This window comes from Pieris brassicae, chromosome 1 (genome assembly GCF_905147105.1).
Source record: "Pieris brassicae chromosome 1, ilPieBrab1.1, whole genome shotgun sequence".
In the NCBI taxonomy this organism is placed as follows: Eukaryota; Metazoa; Arthropoda; class Insecta; order Lepidoptera; family Pieridae; genus Pieris; species Pieris brassicae.
This window is the reverse complement of record NC_059665.1, coordinates 17,361,738-17,378,188: the sequence shown is the minus strand read 5'-3', so window position 1 is coordinate 17,378,188 and position 16,451 is coordinate 17,361,738. Positions and strand designations below refer to the sequence as shown.

The 16,451-nt window shown below is 34.6% G+C and overlaps 1 protein-coding gene across 2 annotated transcripts in view; it reads right to left on the bottom strand.

The window, feature by feature from the left end:
* Window positions 1-15,129, bottom strand: part of LOC123720105 (activating signal cointegrator 1 complex subunit 3) — a 30,539-nt gene extending 15,410 nt beyond the window's left edge. Inside the window, exons 1-20 of one of the 2 annotated variants that reach the window (XM_045676610.1) lie at window positions 15,105-15,115; window positions 14,976-15,022; window positions 14,651-14,790; window positions 13,914-14,172; window positions 13,373-13,639; window positions 12,612-12,858; window positions 11,860-12,040; window positions 11,102-11,247; window positions 10,131-10,276; window positions 9,217-9,417; window positions 8,597-8,789; window positions 7,754-7,940; window positions 7,460-7,586; window positions 6,886-7,060; window positions 3,210-3,318; window positions 2,874-2,979; window positions 2,318-2,542; window positions 1,532-1,621; window positions 1,274-1,418; window positions 801-937 (exon numbers count right to left, since the gene is read on the bottom strand). In XM_045676610.1, the coding sequence (XP_045532566.1) occupies window positions 801-937; window positions 1,274-1,418; window positions 1,532-1,621; window positions 2,318-2,542; window positions 2,874-2,979; window positions 3,210-3,318; window positions 6,886-7,060; window positions 7,460-7,586; window positions 7,754-7,940; window positions 8,597-8,789; window positions 9,217-9,417; window positions 10,131-10,276; window positions 11,102-11,247; window positions 11,860-12,040; window positions 12,612-12,858; window positions 13,373-13,639; window positions 13,914-14,172; window positions 14,651-14,775 (3,066 nt within the window). In that variant the 5' untranslated portion in view covers window positions 14,776-14,790; window positions 14,976-15,022; window positions 15,105-15,115. Of the gene's footprint in view, window positions 1-800; window positions 938-1,273; window positions 1,419-1,531; window positions 1,622-2,317; window positions 2,543-2,873; window positions 2,980-3,209; window positions 3,319-6,885; window positions 7,061-7,459; window positions 7,587-7,753; window positions 7,941-8,596; window positions 8,790-9,216; window positions 9,418-10,130; window positions 10,277-11,101; window positions 11,248-11,859; window positions 12,041-12,611; window positions 12,859-13,372; window positions 13,640-13,913; window positions 14,173-14,650; window positions 14,791-14,975 lie in introns of both variants that reach the window. The other variant, XM_045676602.1, reaches the window with a different exon arrangement.
* Window positions 15,130-16,451: the final 1,322 nt, after the last annotated feature.

Here is a 16,451-nt window from a genome sequence, read left to right as displayed (position 1 = left end):
AGTTTCACTTCAGTTCCACCAGGACGTCGAACATATTTAAATCATTAACATATATATATACATACTAAGGCCAGTTACATATAAACTATAACATAATAACAATCAAACCATTCAAACGATTAAAATTGCACGTTAAACGTCATAAAAGAATTTAAACACTGACGCGCCATAGAAGCATGTTCTTGTCGAGAATTCTCATTCGAATACAGGATGAGTTCTTATATTCGAATATGTATTAAATGTCGATAAAGTCTGGTTAGCATAATTTATAATTGTTTGATTTATGTAATATTTTTTAATTTCAATTTAATATTGTTTCTTGTTATATTAGTAAGAAGTCTAGCTGGTAGCGACTTTATTAAATATGGAATAATGTAGTCTAATGTTTTTTTCCCATATAAATAATTCCCATGTAATTTAAATTATTGTATTTGGGTAATAGAAATTCGTTTTTTTTAATTTTCTACGTGTTGAATAGTGATAGTGAGTTTTAATTGTTTTGAGGTAATTTTCTGTAAAGTAGTTTTCATTTAATAATCCTAGTTGCACTTTCTCTTGTATAGGTATAATCTTGAAAAATGACAATAGCATTCTATAGTCCTCTTTATATTGTGATTGTGTGTTTATTTCATAAAAAAGGAAATTTTACAAAAACTACACAGGGCACCCCGGTCGGCGATTACTATTTCTAGCTTTATAATTTACAAAATAGAATAAAAAAAGATATATAAATGCTAAATGAATATAAGATAAGTAAGTAAATATATACAACGTAAATTTATAAATTGGTAAATATTTACTTTTAATTGTTGGAAATCTGAACATCTGGTCAACATTTCCAGTACGTATCCCTGAGTCATAGACTTGCGAACCATAGAGTTGAAAACATCCATAGTCTCACAGGTTATGTAGTAGTGACTTGCTGTTCTGCCTAGATCTGTGGACAATGTTTTTTAGTTGTAATTCAATAATTATCTTTTTGATTTAAAATTAAAATTACACATCTAGTTATAAATGGATTTAAAGATTGGATAATGGATTTACAATTTTTCCGTCGAATGACAATGTTACCATGGTAACTTAGACTTTAAATTATATTCAGAATAAGGCTAAATATGTCTTGTTTAGTTAATGTTTGCAATAGATACCGACGTAGATGTATATTTACCAAGCGATATCAGCAATCATATTTTTCTATAAAAAAACTTGGACAAGTACTTTGTATATTAATAAACGTAAAAACGGATATAATAGTAAAATTATATGGATTTACCTGTAACATTTAAATCTCCAGTTCGTTCGTTGTACCTTAACATTTGAGTCTTGTCGAGTTGCATGGCCGCGCTTGTTATGAGTTGTCGACGTTTTGTCTCTAACATTGGCTCTTCTTGCACGTCGCTATAACTTAGACCGTATACCTAAAAAATATAATTTAATATCTGTTGCTAAAGAAACGACTTAAAAACTTCCTAATTTTTTTATCTGTTTTGTGTTAAAATTACGTAATAAGTAAACACCTCGGAAAAAATACCTGTGGGTTAATCCTCATGCGAACGAACAGATAAGTGTAGCTGAGCCATTCAACTGCTTCGTCAATATTCGTCACAGTTCCCAGAGCAACCTGAAGTTTACAAATATATATACTATAGTAACTACATTAGATGAAATGTTAAAAGATTTTTTTTGCAAAATAATGTAATAAATTATTTAGAATTTATTACGAACTCCTGGTAGAGCCAACAAAATATAAATAGTTCGATCAGAGCGTGAGTTTCTTCGGGCAATATATGTTTGAATATATGGGTCAGCCAGTGGGTAGGGAATTTAAAAAAAACACTACTACTGTGTACTAGTGTACCCACGTAAGAAGTGAAACTTCTTTATGACCTAATTTTTGAAAAATGATCAATGATCAACTTTACAGAATTTGGTAAAATAAAGTTAAATTAGATAAAGTTTAACAAATTGCTTTTATTATCATAGACATGAATACAAATAATACAATTATTTCATACTACCTCATTACTACTAAGATTATTACAGATTTATTACTATCATTGTTATCGTTATTATATATTTTTGTTATTAATGGCTTCGAATTTCTTCGAATCAACGTGGTAGGGACAAGAAAAAGATGGCGTGTAACGGAATAATGTGACGCGTAACCGAAAAATGTGACGGTAATTTTTTTCCAACGCCGATAAAGAAGTTTCACTTCAATAAAAATAATATCTTTCCATACTAAAGTAATCCTCTGTCTCTTTTCGTCACTAGTTAACAGAAAGAGACGAAAGATCCTTTTAATTTTAAAACTTACCTCAGCATTCAAATTATCAGCCAACAAATTAATAAAGTTACTCTCAATAGGAAATTGATTGGTCATAGATTTGAGGTAATGCGATAGTTTGTCGTGTGTTGTAATAATAATGCCCGTTCCAGAAGTATCGAATTGCGGTCGACCTGCACGACCGAATATTTGAAGGACATCTAAGATACTTAAATCCACGAATGTACCATGACTTTGGTCGTAGATCTCGGTACCCTAAAACATAATGGTTTACAAGACAACAGCATCAGAATACCAATACGGCAAGGGATAAACATAGTAATTGCGCCTTTTTCAATACAAATTTTAAAAAAAAACATATTGTTTGTTTGAGAAATTAAATTACCACATAATAATTACACATCGTCATGGCGCCGGAGCCGTTCTGAGATACGAGATCATTTTAGTTTCAAATTATTAGGTCTTGCACAGTATAGACTTTACCTTATGTCATGCAATCAGGGAATATAATATCAATAAATAAATACATAATCGTTATAAAGCATTAACAATTTGAGGAATATTTGGTAATGACAATGTAACTTACCCTTATAACAACCGCGTGCGCTGGTAAATTAACTCCCCAAGCTAACGTCGATGTACAAACTAATACTTTTATGTAACCATCGGAAAAGTATTTCTCAACCATATTCCTGAAACATTTGCCATACATTTTTAGAATCCATTAAGAAACATTCTTCAAGTTCATTTTTACACAAGAAATAAATTTAAAGTATTATTATGCTATATCAAATACGTTTTTGGGTAAGGACAATAATTATTGAAAAAATCTAATCCTGGATTCCATATTTTCGCTATCTAACGACTAAGCTATAAAGTGTATGTTATTTATTATTCTATAGAAATATTTATGAATACGTACCTATCACTTCTTAGCATACCAGCATGATGGCAGGCGAACCCAAAAGCGAATAGCTCAGCTAGCTGCTTATTGGGACTGCTGCCGATAGATTTTTTGGCTTTAAGAAAACCTGAAAAACGAAATAATAATCACTAATATTTTTTTATATTTAAGCAACGGTTACGTTCAGTATATATAACATATTTAAAAACAGTATCGATTTATAAAGTTTCACAGTTTTTTGCCGGACACACAATATGTTCCGCATTAAGAACTAAGGCTTCGGGTCACAAATCATATTTATGTGACCGTCTCGCTCGCACTTACGGTTCTTATGGCGAGGTGTAGTGACATACGTAACAATTGTAGAGGTGCATATCAATAAGGATCGATATGCTAAATTAGGTCAAGTATTAATAGATTCCTATTAATATATTCATTAATATATATATATTAATAATAATATATATACAGATAGCATACATATGAACATATTAATACTTAGAGATATATATATATATAAAATAAAAGTATTTCTGAAAATAAAAGGATTCTCATGATTGATTCCCGGCAACAAGTCCTTGAAGACATTAGATGCGCAGCAGTAATGTTACATCTTACTTAAACTTTTTTTTTTTTTATAAAATAGGGGGCAAACGGGCAGGAGGCTCACCTGATGTTAAGTGATACCGCCGCCCATGGACACTCTCAATGCCAGAGGGCTCGCGAGTGCGCTGGCGGCCTTTTAAGAATTTGTACGCTCTTTTCTTGAAGGACCCTAAGAATTGGTTCGGAAACACCTCAGCGGGCAGCCGGTTCCACATAGCGGTGGTGCGCGGCAAACATTGCCTTGAAAAACGCTCAGTCGTGGAACGTCGGACGTCGAGGTGATACGGGTGGAATTTTGTGTTTTGCCTCGACGTCCGATGTTGAAACTCAGCTGCAGGTATTAATCCGAACAACTCCTCTGAACACTCTCCATGGTAAATGCGGTAGAAGATGCAGAGTGACCCCACATCTCTACGCAACGCCAAAGGATCGAGCCGCTCGGAGAGGGATTGGTCATCGACGATTCGAACCGCTCTTCGTTGGATACGGTCAAGTGGAAGGAACTGGTACTGGGGAGCCCCCGCCCAGAGGTGAGAACAGTATTCCATGTGGGGCCGTATTTGCGCTTTATAGAGTTGCAAGCGGTGGCCCGGAGTGAAGTACCGTCTCGCCTTGCTGAGCACACCAAGCTTTTTGGAGGCTAATTTAGCCTTTCCCTCCAAATGACCGCGAAACTGAACGTCGTTCGATATGTCAACGCCAAGTATTCCGATGCTGGCTGTGGCTTCAAGAAGAGTGTTTTCGAAAAGAGGAGTAGCGACAGAGGGTATTTTTTTCGCGGAAAACGCGCAAACTTGTGTCTTCTTGGGGTTAAATTGGACTAGGTTTAGTCTACCCCAGTCCGAGACTCCACGTAAAAGAGTTTCGACTTCAGACACAAGTTTGTTCCGGTACTCATCGACAACTGCCCGAGAAATACCTGCCCGGCCAGTGTAAAGAGTATCCCCAGTGCTGTCGTCCGCATAGCAATGAATGTTGCTAAGTTGCAACATGTCATTGATATGCAGAAGAAACAGGGTCGGGGACAGAACACAGCCTTGTGGGACCCCAGCATTCACGGGTTTAAGGTCGGAACATGCTCCGTCGACGACGACCTTGATGCTCCGATCGGCTAGAAAGCTGGAGATCCAGTCGCATAATTTCTCAGGAAGCCCGTAGGCTGGAAGCTTCGAGAGCAGTGCTTTGTGCCACACCCGATCGAAGGCTTTCGCTATGTCCAAACTAACCGCTAGTGCCTCCCCCTTGGACTCAATTGCCTCTGCCCATCTATGAGTAAGGTATACTAGAAGGTCACCAGCCGAACGACCACGACGAAAGCCGTACTGATAATCGCTAATCAGCTGGTGGCCCTCTAGATAACTCAAGAGCTGGCCATTAATAATGGATTCCATTATTTTGGAGAACAAGGAGGTTATTGCAATTGGGCGATAGTTGGATGGATCAGAGCGATCGCCTTTTTTAGGGATCGGATGTATCGAAGCGGTCTTCCAGCACTTCGGGACAGTGCCGAGCGAGTACAGGTACCGGAAAAGGCGCGTCAGGACCGGAGCCAACTCAGGAGCACAAGTACGCAGCACAATTGGAGGGATACCATCCGGCCCGCTCGACTTATGAATGTCCAAGGAAGATAGTGCTCTGCGAACAGCACGTTGCCGGAATGTGATTTCCGGCATTGAGTTATCACACCGCGAAATCGCCGGTGGTGATCTCCCCCGGTCATCCAAAGTCGAGTTGGGCGCGAAGAGACAGCCCAAGAGGTCGGCCTTCTCCTTCGCAGTGTGGGGTGGTATCGATGGCTGACAAAAATTACCTTGTACAGCTTTGGCGAGAGACCTGAAGGCTCGGGTCCCAGAAGGGAGTTGGGCCAATCTCTCGCCAAATCTGGCGATGTGCTCTGACTTTGCCTTAGCGATTTCCCGTTTGAAGGACCTGGAGGCTGAGTTATATGCTTTTTTATGTTCGCTGGTATTGGCATCACGAGATATCGCCGCTTCCGCCCATGCATTAAAGCATTCTCGCTTTCGACGCGATGCCGCCGTGCAAGAACGCTTAAACCAGGGCTGTGACTTGCCACCGATCGGCACCGCAGAGAATGGAATAAAAAGTTCCATGCCCTGTAGAACCACTTCGGCGACAGAGGCAGCGACGGAATCTGGAGCTTCCGACGAAAAGCACATAGGCCCCCAAGGGTAGGACGCAAAGAAAGACCGCATCCCATCCCAATCTGCTGACCGATATTGCCAAATACGACGACAACCCGAAAAACGGGGCCGAGGAGGGCGCGGAGCGCAGTACTCCGGACCACACAATGATCCGATGAACCCAATGGCGGGTCAACAGAGACTTGATAGGTCTCCGGATGTGAGGTCAGCAGAAGGTCCAACAAAGAGGGTTTATGACCATCCACATCTGGTATTCGCGTAATCGCAGGGACCATTTGTGACAGGTCGTAAGCTAAAGCAAAGTCGTGAAAGGATCTTCCCGCGTGATCGGTGGTTTCCGAACCGAGCCAATCGGCATGGTGAGCGTTAAAATCGCCAAGTATCACGATTTCAGCGGTAGGAACTCCTTCGAGCAGGGAATCTGTAGCCATTTGGATGTGCTCAATGAGTCGCTCAGTTTCGGTATTTCCGCTATGGGACCTATACAAGCATGCGTAGAATCGCGGATGGTCATCGCGGTCTACGCGCAGCCAGAGGCTAGATAGGTCCCTTCCTTCAAGCGACCCGAGGCGACGAGAACAGATATCCTCTCTGACGTACACGCAAACTCCCGCCCGCGGCACAAATGAATGTTCCAATTTGTACCCCGGGTAGGAGAGGTAGGAAGTATCAGCATTGATCATCCATCCATCCATCCGACCATCAGTATTGATGGGCTCCGGGAGTCTCACTCACCGCACGAAACGCGAGTACAATAAGATGAACCTATTGCATCACTTCACGCCGGTTTTCTGTGAGACAGTGGTACTGCCCCGGTCGTGACTGCCCGATTGGCTGAAGCCCGAAAGCAACAGCATGGCACTCCCACTAGGAAAAGCGCTCCCACTACATGCACTAACTGTACTGGAAAATCTTTTAAAACTTACCACCAGAATCTTCTGGTTCAAAGTGCTTCAAATGACCCTTCTTTTGCGCTAGCTCCTTCAAAACCATTGCAGTCTGATGAGTCGCATTACGCGCGTGAACGAAGACCATCACCTGGTGACCCTTTTGAACCATGTCTACTGCTTTTTCGTAGCAAATTTCATTCATTTGCTGGATCTGTAATTGGTGATAAATGTGTCTATATGCCAGGTACATATGGCGGAGTAGTGTTTCTTATGATAAAATATAACTGATTTGGGTTGGTAGGCCTAAAAAAAATATCTTTGAAAAAGATAGAAATCTGCTCTGCGTATTGACGGGTTCGATTATCTGCTTGTCTGCAGCATGTTATTTATTTTACTAAAAATAATTTTAACTATACAAAAACATTTCTATTCCAAAAATAATATTCCAATCTTACCTGTCATCATATACAAAATCATTTGTAAGAGCTAATCAAGATGTGACGAGATGTGTAATCTAGACTAATAATCTGTGGCTTTAAGGTTGAAATTTATAGAAATCCTTTGTATGTAGAAAAGATTCGCGCACCGCATTGTAAAATGTGAATAATACCTGTCGTAAGTGTGAACCACCTCCACTACCGACATCTTTCACGCCAATAAATTGCTGTTCCAAGGGCACAGGACGGAAACGTGAATCGAAATAAAACAGGCCAATGTTAGGATTTACACGAAGGAATCTGTAATGAAAGAGAAAATATTCATACCCTGCGAACATCAATTTTATGATTTAAAAATAGTGCTTTCATTATAAATTTTATTTTTTCTTAAGAGTTTCTAGCATTATTGAAAGTTTACTTTTAAGAAATTTCTCTACAGGATTTCATGGGGAATTAAAAACAATTACCTGGCGACGTCCAAATAATTGGGCAAAGTAGCTGATAAGCCGACAATTCGTATCATATTCTGGGAAGACTCGACTTGTCGTAATGTACGTGCAACAATCGCCTCCACTATGGGACCTCGATCGCCGTGCAATAAGTGAACTTCATCTATGATCAACAGTTTGACAATGGATGCTAGTTCCGTGTCCGCTGTAGAAATATATGAAATTAATTATGAACCTCAAAATTTTCAAACATTTACTTTTCAGAAAGTTGAAAATAACTTGCAGACCATAAGTCAACTGAGCTGGTCGAGATTTGTGAGTGTTCTATGACACATATAATCGTAAAACTGACAAAGCCATAAACAAGCGTCATGTAAAAAAGATGTAGGTACTTATTAGTTGTCGCGTCTTACTTAATTATTTATTGTCATTATTAATGTATTTACTGTATGTATCTAAAAGTTTTTCGGGTTTATGGGTAAAGTATGAGGAAATGGAATAAATTTCAATATAGTCAGGCTTTAAACCATGAGATGATTTGTGTAAACTTTTACGATGCGCGCGCGCACGCCGTCAAAAAAAACCGACACCTATTGTTGGCTATATTTATTTTGTGATATTTAAATAATTTTTTTTAAAATAAATAATGCGTTATATTGAAACTTTCAATGTATTATATTTTTAGTGTTGTTTTTTCTACAAGCCTAGAATAAATTTTTGGAAAAGATTTTTATCTTGTTACAAAGAAGTACAACTTTTATTGCGTGTACATAAGTACACACGTTTTTTTAACAAATAGGGAACGTCCTAAAATATGAAGATCCACAGAGTATATACATATTATGGTTAAAAATCACTTACTTGCTCCTTTACGCGTAACTACATCCCATTTCTCAGGTGTAGTGACAATCATTTGCGTCTGTTGCACTTCGGTTTTAGTTAATTTCATGTCACCCGTTAATTCCCTCACAGAAATACCAAGACCTTGTAGTCTTCGGCCAAAACTCGCTGTCATTTCCGACGCTAAAGCTTTCATTGGTGCTATGTAGATGATCTAATAAATAGAAAATTAATAAGTTTGCCTGATTTTTTATATAGTATCTCTAATTCTTTTATTACTAAAATAACTTGTAAATAATAATTAATGTATAAAAAATTAAAATATTGATTATCATCATTAGTTGAATCGACGATGATGTTTGTAAATGGTGTCTTCGGTTAAAATATTCTGAATAATTTAAGTTATGCATACATCAGATAAACATTAGATTAACACGTAAAAATATCGAACTTTGTTTACTTATTTATAGACATGGTTTGTCATAGGGTCCAACGCCATCTTGCCTAAATAACCGTTGTGGAGGTTGAAATTATGAATGTTTACGTTAGAATTTTTAAAGTCAATATTTAACATAATTAAAAATAGCAATTTGTATTTCAAACATATAAATAAACAAATTTACAAATTCAGCAATTCATACCTTAAATTTGTTCTTCATAATAACATTATTCTCGATGTATTGTTTAATTTGATGTACCACGGTGAGCAAGGCAATATTAGTTTTTCCTGCACCAGTAGGAGCGCATATTAACAAATTCTCATTCGTATTGTAAGCTGTATTAAATACAACCGACTGTATTCTGTTTAGTTCTTTTATATTCTCGAATGCCATTTGACCAACCTGTTAATAAAAAAAGGTGTGGGTGTACTAGTGTACACACGTAAGAAGTGAAACTTCTTTATGACCTTATATTTCGAAAAGTTATCTACTGCAACTTTACAGAATTTGCTAAACTAAAGTTAAATTAGATAAAGTTTAACAAATTGCTTCTATTATCATAGACATGAATACAAATAATACAACTTTATTACTGCAATTCATTTAACCATTACTACTAAGATTATTACAGAATTGCATTAATTGTAATAGAATTATTACTATCATTGTTATCGTTATTATATATTTTTGTTATTAATGGTTTCGAATCTCTTCGAATCAACCGTAACAAGAAAAATATGGCACGTAACGGAAAATGTGACGCGTAACCGAAAAATGTGACGTCGATAAAGAAGAATTTCACTTCTAAATGTAAACTTTCTAAATCCCAAATATATTTGAGACACGCTGGTTTTTACACGATGATTACCTTCACCTTACGAGTGGGTTTTAAAATGCGCACATAGACTGAGTGTTCATTGGTGCACAGACGGGGATCGAACCGACCTCAGGGATGATTCGCACGTTAAGCCAAACACTGCTCTACAGGTTGGTAGGTACTTGCAGATGAGTTGGCGTCAAACATACTCAGTTAACTTTCTGAGCTGATGTTATTCAAAAATCTTTACTTGTATTTTATTTATTGTTTTTTTTAAACAAACAAAATATCATCTTACTTCATCCAAAGCCGCTATAGGCACGCGCTTGTTACCGATTTCCAATGGCCCTGATTCCATCTTGGGAATGATCACTTCTTCATACTCTTTGAGATCTTTTCGTACTGCGTTCTCGGGGAGAATTAGTTTCATACCAGAGACAAATCCTGAAATACGAATTGGACTGGATAATGTTTTTTTACGTTACATTGCGTTAATAAATTTCGCGTGCATCATAGCTATCTTGCTCAAGAGTTAATAATGTTTATACGTGTAGTTTACAGACTCGAGACTTAGAGCTTACAAAAAGACAATTTTATTTCACGAGAACTTAATATTATGCCAACTGTACGTCACCAGTCTTAATTTTGTAACTTAGTCTTTTGGGCTTTAAATTTATTAATTACGGGAATGTTACGAATTCTTAGGTTGAACTATGAAAAAGTAGAAAAGTAGAAGTAGTAGAAAGAAGTATGAAAAAGTAACAATCAACGGTTCTATAGAAACCCCGAGAAGTACTACAACTAAGCGGAAATCGACAATTGGTGTAGTATTTTTGCGTCAGCTGTCAGAAGGATAAGTGTTTAAGACAAAATCACTTTTTGACAGTCGTAACTCGCTAACGCTAAACGAATTTGTATGGGGTCGACATTAGCACACGCATTGACACTTGACCATTTTCATACAAATTCGTTTAGCGTTAGCCCCGGGTTATTATTTGATATTTTAGCTAATGTTTTGTGGAAAAGGTTTTAGGAGAAATAAATAAATATGCATAATCATCAAATGTAAAAATATACATAAGAAGTTTTATCTATGCTTTTAAAAGATTGTTTTTTTGTCAAAAGGAAAATCGCAACCGTGTCGCAAATATGCACGTGATTAAACACTCCTATCGAATATATTTCAGGTATTTTATAATTCGGCAACATTGGTTTATCTTTTCGATATATTGTCCGCAAATTTTGCTTTAATTAAAACAAATTAATTACCAGCTGAATTTTTGGCATTAATCGAGGAGTCATATACATTAGGATATTGCACTTTCGTTTGGAAATACGATATCTTTTGAAGTACTGGATCCACGTTACTTTTCGACGTAGAAAACGGTACGACTGGTTTCGTTAACTCTGCGATCCTGTAAAATGTAGACAAAAATAACTTATAATTTACTAATTATTAATTATTTATGTATATCCATCAATCAAGTAAATACACGTATTCTTGCAATTACTATAAGTGAATATACCTATAATTTATATACATATTTCCTTTATAAAAACGAACCTAGGTTTGGAAGACAAATTAGGTAAAATTTATTATATCTATAATTGCAATTATACTGTGTGAACTAACATCTCTATGTGAAGCCAAAAGCATTGAGCTGGCTTGAATGCGATCTAATGGAAGGCATTGGAGGTATGTATTTTTTTTCAAATCAGACAAATAAAATAAATTCAAATACGAATTCAAGAAGAATTTTACAAAATGCTAAAATTTATAAGTTATTAGTATCATCAAGTATGACATTCCATGTCCCAATCCTAATATTTTTACGAAACTGTGGGTTCTTTGCTTGTCCAGGTTGAGCCTATGTACAGTGTACTATTATCATCAGTAGTATGCTGTGAACACCGAGCCTGACGAGTTGCTCCAGTGTTACCAGTAGCATATTTCACACCACGCAAGAGAAGTTCCAAAAAGTGTTTTTATTGTTGGCACTAATAGAAAAAGGACATTTTAGCTTTACCTTTTAGCTCGAAGTTGAGCAACATTAATTTCCGGTTCGTCGTCATCATCATCACCCTTTTTAGTTTTAGATTTCTTTTCTCCTTTCCTCACAAGCTTAGCTAACAGTTTCTCTTGTTCAGATCTAACTGACACTTGACAGAGATACTGTGGCATTTTATTTTCTGGTAACATTGCTGCCACTGGAAATGAGTTATATAAAATCATTTTTTTTATAGCATGGCAACACTTTTTAGCTTCTTCGCAACCCACCCACCCAACACACTAACCAAAGACCGGGTTATAACCTATTTGCGCTACAAACACGGATGCGTTAATAAAGTAACATTTATAGAAGTATACTTTAATTGTTTAAAGTAAATTTATTTAATCCATTTAATTTGAATGCTTAAGTAGTATTAAGAATATCCACAGCGCTAAATAATCTGAATCTTAAGCATCATCACAGCATCACACCACACAATTCTGTTGTGTTTTTTCCTATCTACGTTGCGTAAATGTTTAAACCTTTTGTATATGTTATATCTAATAATTGTCTTTTGAAATTCTAATATTAATATTCTATTCTTCTTTAAAAATTCTAATATTAGCTGTAGTAGTAGAAAAATAAAAAATACATTTTAAAAATAAATGTTTATTTTATGTAAATGATCGTGGTAGTGTTAGCGAATTTTTTAAATATTATGTTATTTAATTAACATAATCTCAAAAAAAATAATTATTTATTTAATAAAATTAATAATTAATACAAACTTTCAGCAATGCTAGGTTGTACAGGAGCTTTCAAGCTATCCGTTATATCCTGACGATGTTCTAAAATCTCTTGTATGAATTCAAACTTATCGAACCCCAGTAAATCAAACAAATCATTCTGCATTTCGTCATTGGATCGTGGGGAGTTGAGTAATGTTATAATTGACTGTAATACATCTGCACTGGTCATACCACCTGAGCTTTCATATAGCTCTCTCACTTTTGTTTCCAGCCATACTTTTCCAAACTGAAAAACGAACATAATTTTTTTCTATACAATAATTTCGTAACGAAAAACAAAAATATCGTGAGAAAACCTGCACATCTTTAACCTTAAAACTTCCGACTTGATTCAGGTAGAGTAGATTAATGAATATAGTGAAATGATTAATTAAACCAAATGAAAATATTTAAGATTTGAGTTAAGGTTGTTGAGTCTATACTATAATGTTTTTTTTTAAATATATATATATAATTTCTCTGTGACTATGGGTAAGATTAAAAGTCAAAATTAAAAGACTACCAAAAAATCAAATGGCATCATGGCAAAATCGATTTTTGACATACTGAGCACTTAGTCTCTACTGTAATTCTTTATTTCCTTAGTCTATTTAAAGCATATTTATTACATATCAGCTACTAGGCAATTAGTGATCAATGACAACAATAAATCTTATCTAATTCTAATTTAATAAAAATATTTTGAAAGTGCCAGAAATGGACAAACATGTTAATATTATCTTAATCAGATATTTATTTACCTTTGGTTCCAGCTGAGGTTTTACTTGTCCTAAATTATTTTTATTATTCTCATTGCTGTATTTCATTGAGAAATCATTAACAAATGAACTTTCTGTTGCAGGTTTTCTTGTCAGTTTTGCTAATTTTTTCTTCAAAGGTTTGTAAGGGATGAAGATACATTGTATATTGTCACCCCAGAGTTTTGTATATGGCTTAGCTTCCAACATTTCTTTTTTTATATACTCTTTAGTTTCTTCATTGAGGTAGGTAGAAATTTCTGATACCACCTATAAAGGCATAGAAAATCACTTATATTTAGTTTTATTAAGGCCAACACCAAGATGTAATGAGTATGCTGTTTAAAAATAAATAGCATAATTTATGGTTTAAAACACATTTATATTGATAAATCCATTGAGACAGTCACAAAATTATCACCAAATATACAAATAGATAAGGAATTTTACTTATGATGTGTGAGTTGAAATACAGTTGTTTGTAAAGTCAGGTTATTTTATTAAACAAATAATTGAAGGTAGACTAGTTAAGAATTTACTATACCTTACAAATTCTGTTAGCAATTGCGGTTTGAACATTTCCAAAGGTCTGTCGGAGCTGAGATAAGTGCTTTAACATAACAATATCTTGGTCTAGAAACATTCGTAATGTTAACACAGCCGCATCTTCTACTACATTATCACTTTGGTCTCCAGTTAGCTGCTTACATTCTACCTTCAACTTTTGTAAAAGTGGTAATATTTCACTACATTGCAATTCATGTTTTTCAAGATATGCATAAATATCACTGTATGATTTATATCTGCAAATTAAAAAAAAAACTGTTGTTTGCAATTTTTATAATCACTTAGGAAATATATAATCACTTTGATCCTTGAATAAAAGTCTATAAATTATTGTTATTGCAATCTCATTAAAGTATTAAACTCACACACTTAAAGGAGATTATGTGAGGTATTAGTGAGTGATAGTGACATATTGAAAACATTGTTTGAAAGTTACTCTCTTACTTGTAAAGTTATGTTCACGCTACAAATTTAAAACTTCATGTCCATCACTGTACCAAAAATATAGCAATGAACATGAGGATTGTTATAAAGAGGTAAAAAGTTATTCTTTTTAACATAAATTTGTAATTTACATTTATATTCAGAAACAAGACTTGGGGCTAAGTGTGACTTACATATGAGGTTTTTTAATGAAACTGTGGTTTCGAATTTTACTGATTCGAATTTTACTGATTCTTACTGAATAAGTAGTAAAGTAGTTGATGAAAATACCTTGAAACATTAGTATTAAAGTTAATAACCAGTTGTGCCTGATCTCCACTTGGCTTTAGACACCGTGGTTTATCAAGCTGGGTGTGAGCCCTCAGAGCCCTTGTAATCCTAGGCAGCTCAATCATTTTTAAACGTAATTACTGAAATATTATAACGTCATTTTTACTTTGACAATGTTATATTATGTGGTGCAATCAAATATGTAACCTTTCAATAGACAGTACTTACTTACTCTTTTAGTATAGACATCATCATTACTAAAAATTTAGTGCGACGGGTCATTTTTATAGAATAATATTAAGATAGAAAATAATAAAATACTCACCAAGCAATAATTAAACGAATAAGATGTTTACAGTTTACATATTTTTTCTGAAAACGATAATATAATTTTTAGCTGAACTTGAATGTAAAATTTTATAATTAATAGAAAGTTAAAACTTTTTCACTTTACCTACGTAAACGAATTAATAAAGTTAAAAAAATCGAACGATAATGATTTGGTAAATCAAATATTTCTTACACTAAAAATAAACAATGCCCGGTCACTAGTCCCCTGTCAAAAATACAGAGTATTGTTAACAGACTAACCATGAAAACTAAATCAGTCTTGTGGGACTTTTTTAACTTAGGTAATACGTATTTATTTTTTAACCAGCTTCTTATTGTATTTAAAAAGCAGCAATACAAATACTTACATACACTACTCGTTTACTCATTCACTTAGATTTTAAAATCGTTACTAAAAATAGATTTAAAGTGTCTATTGTACGAGGAGTGTTCACGTATCCTGTTTGACATAGTTATACTTGTAAACAATATTGAATTTTATCGTATTAAGATATCAGAAAATCGATGAAATCACGAACAATACCTCCATAACTACGTAAACGTCGAGGCTGTTTAATATCTTATATTTTAGTGTTTGCTTTTTAAGTTTTCAATGACATGGTTCTAGGTATTGTATGCTATAATAATTAGTTTCAATGAGAATTAGTTGATTAGTGGTAAGTGTAATGGATCACAACAAATTAGAGACCTCCCATTAATAGAGACTGTAATAAGTGTTATTGTACACGTACTATACAGTATATTTTTATTTTAAGTATAATCAGTGAGAAATAAAATACTAGTATTAGTCTTAGTTTATACTAGCTTTTAATGTCCAATATACCAAATAATCTGAAAAGAAAGTTATGAATTTTATGACTAGCAGATACGATAAATGCTGTACTACGTCACACACACGTCTTAAATAAAAACATCTAATTATTCATCTAAACGATTTTCGAATCCATTTGAAAACACACGCACACAAATTTAATCAAGATCAATCCAGCCGTTTAGGAGTTTAATGAAAACTACATGTACAGAAAATTTATATAATATGTAGATACCACGATAAATATTTTATGTCATATTCCCACCGACTAAATTAAGTCTAGTAGGAGTCTAGCCTTTAACATAATCTTTTTATTGAATGATTATTTTTATATAATCTCTCTTCTTCTGTAAAGAAAAGCAATTAAGGTTAGTATTTCAGAAAATATTTTACAACAGCAAGATTTTTAAATGTACGATAGTAATTTTATTTTATGCTTATTAATAATTGTGGTGGACAGTCTAGCACCTATAAAGCATAATAATTTCCATTAAAAAAATGTCAAACATTTAAAACATAGAAGTATTTATTTTAGTCTTTGTAATATTTTATAATTTTCTATAACTATTTGCGGAAATGGCTTACGTCGAAAATAACTTATATTTAGGAAGTGCTTTGTAAATGTAGAATTTTGAATAC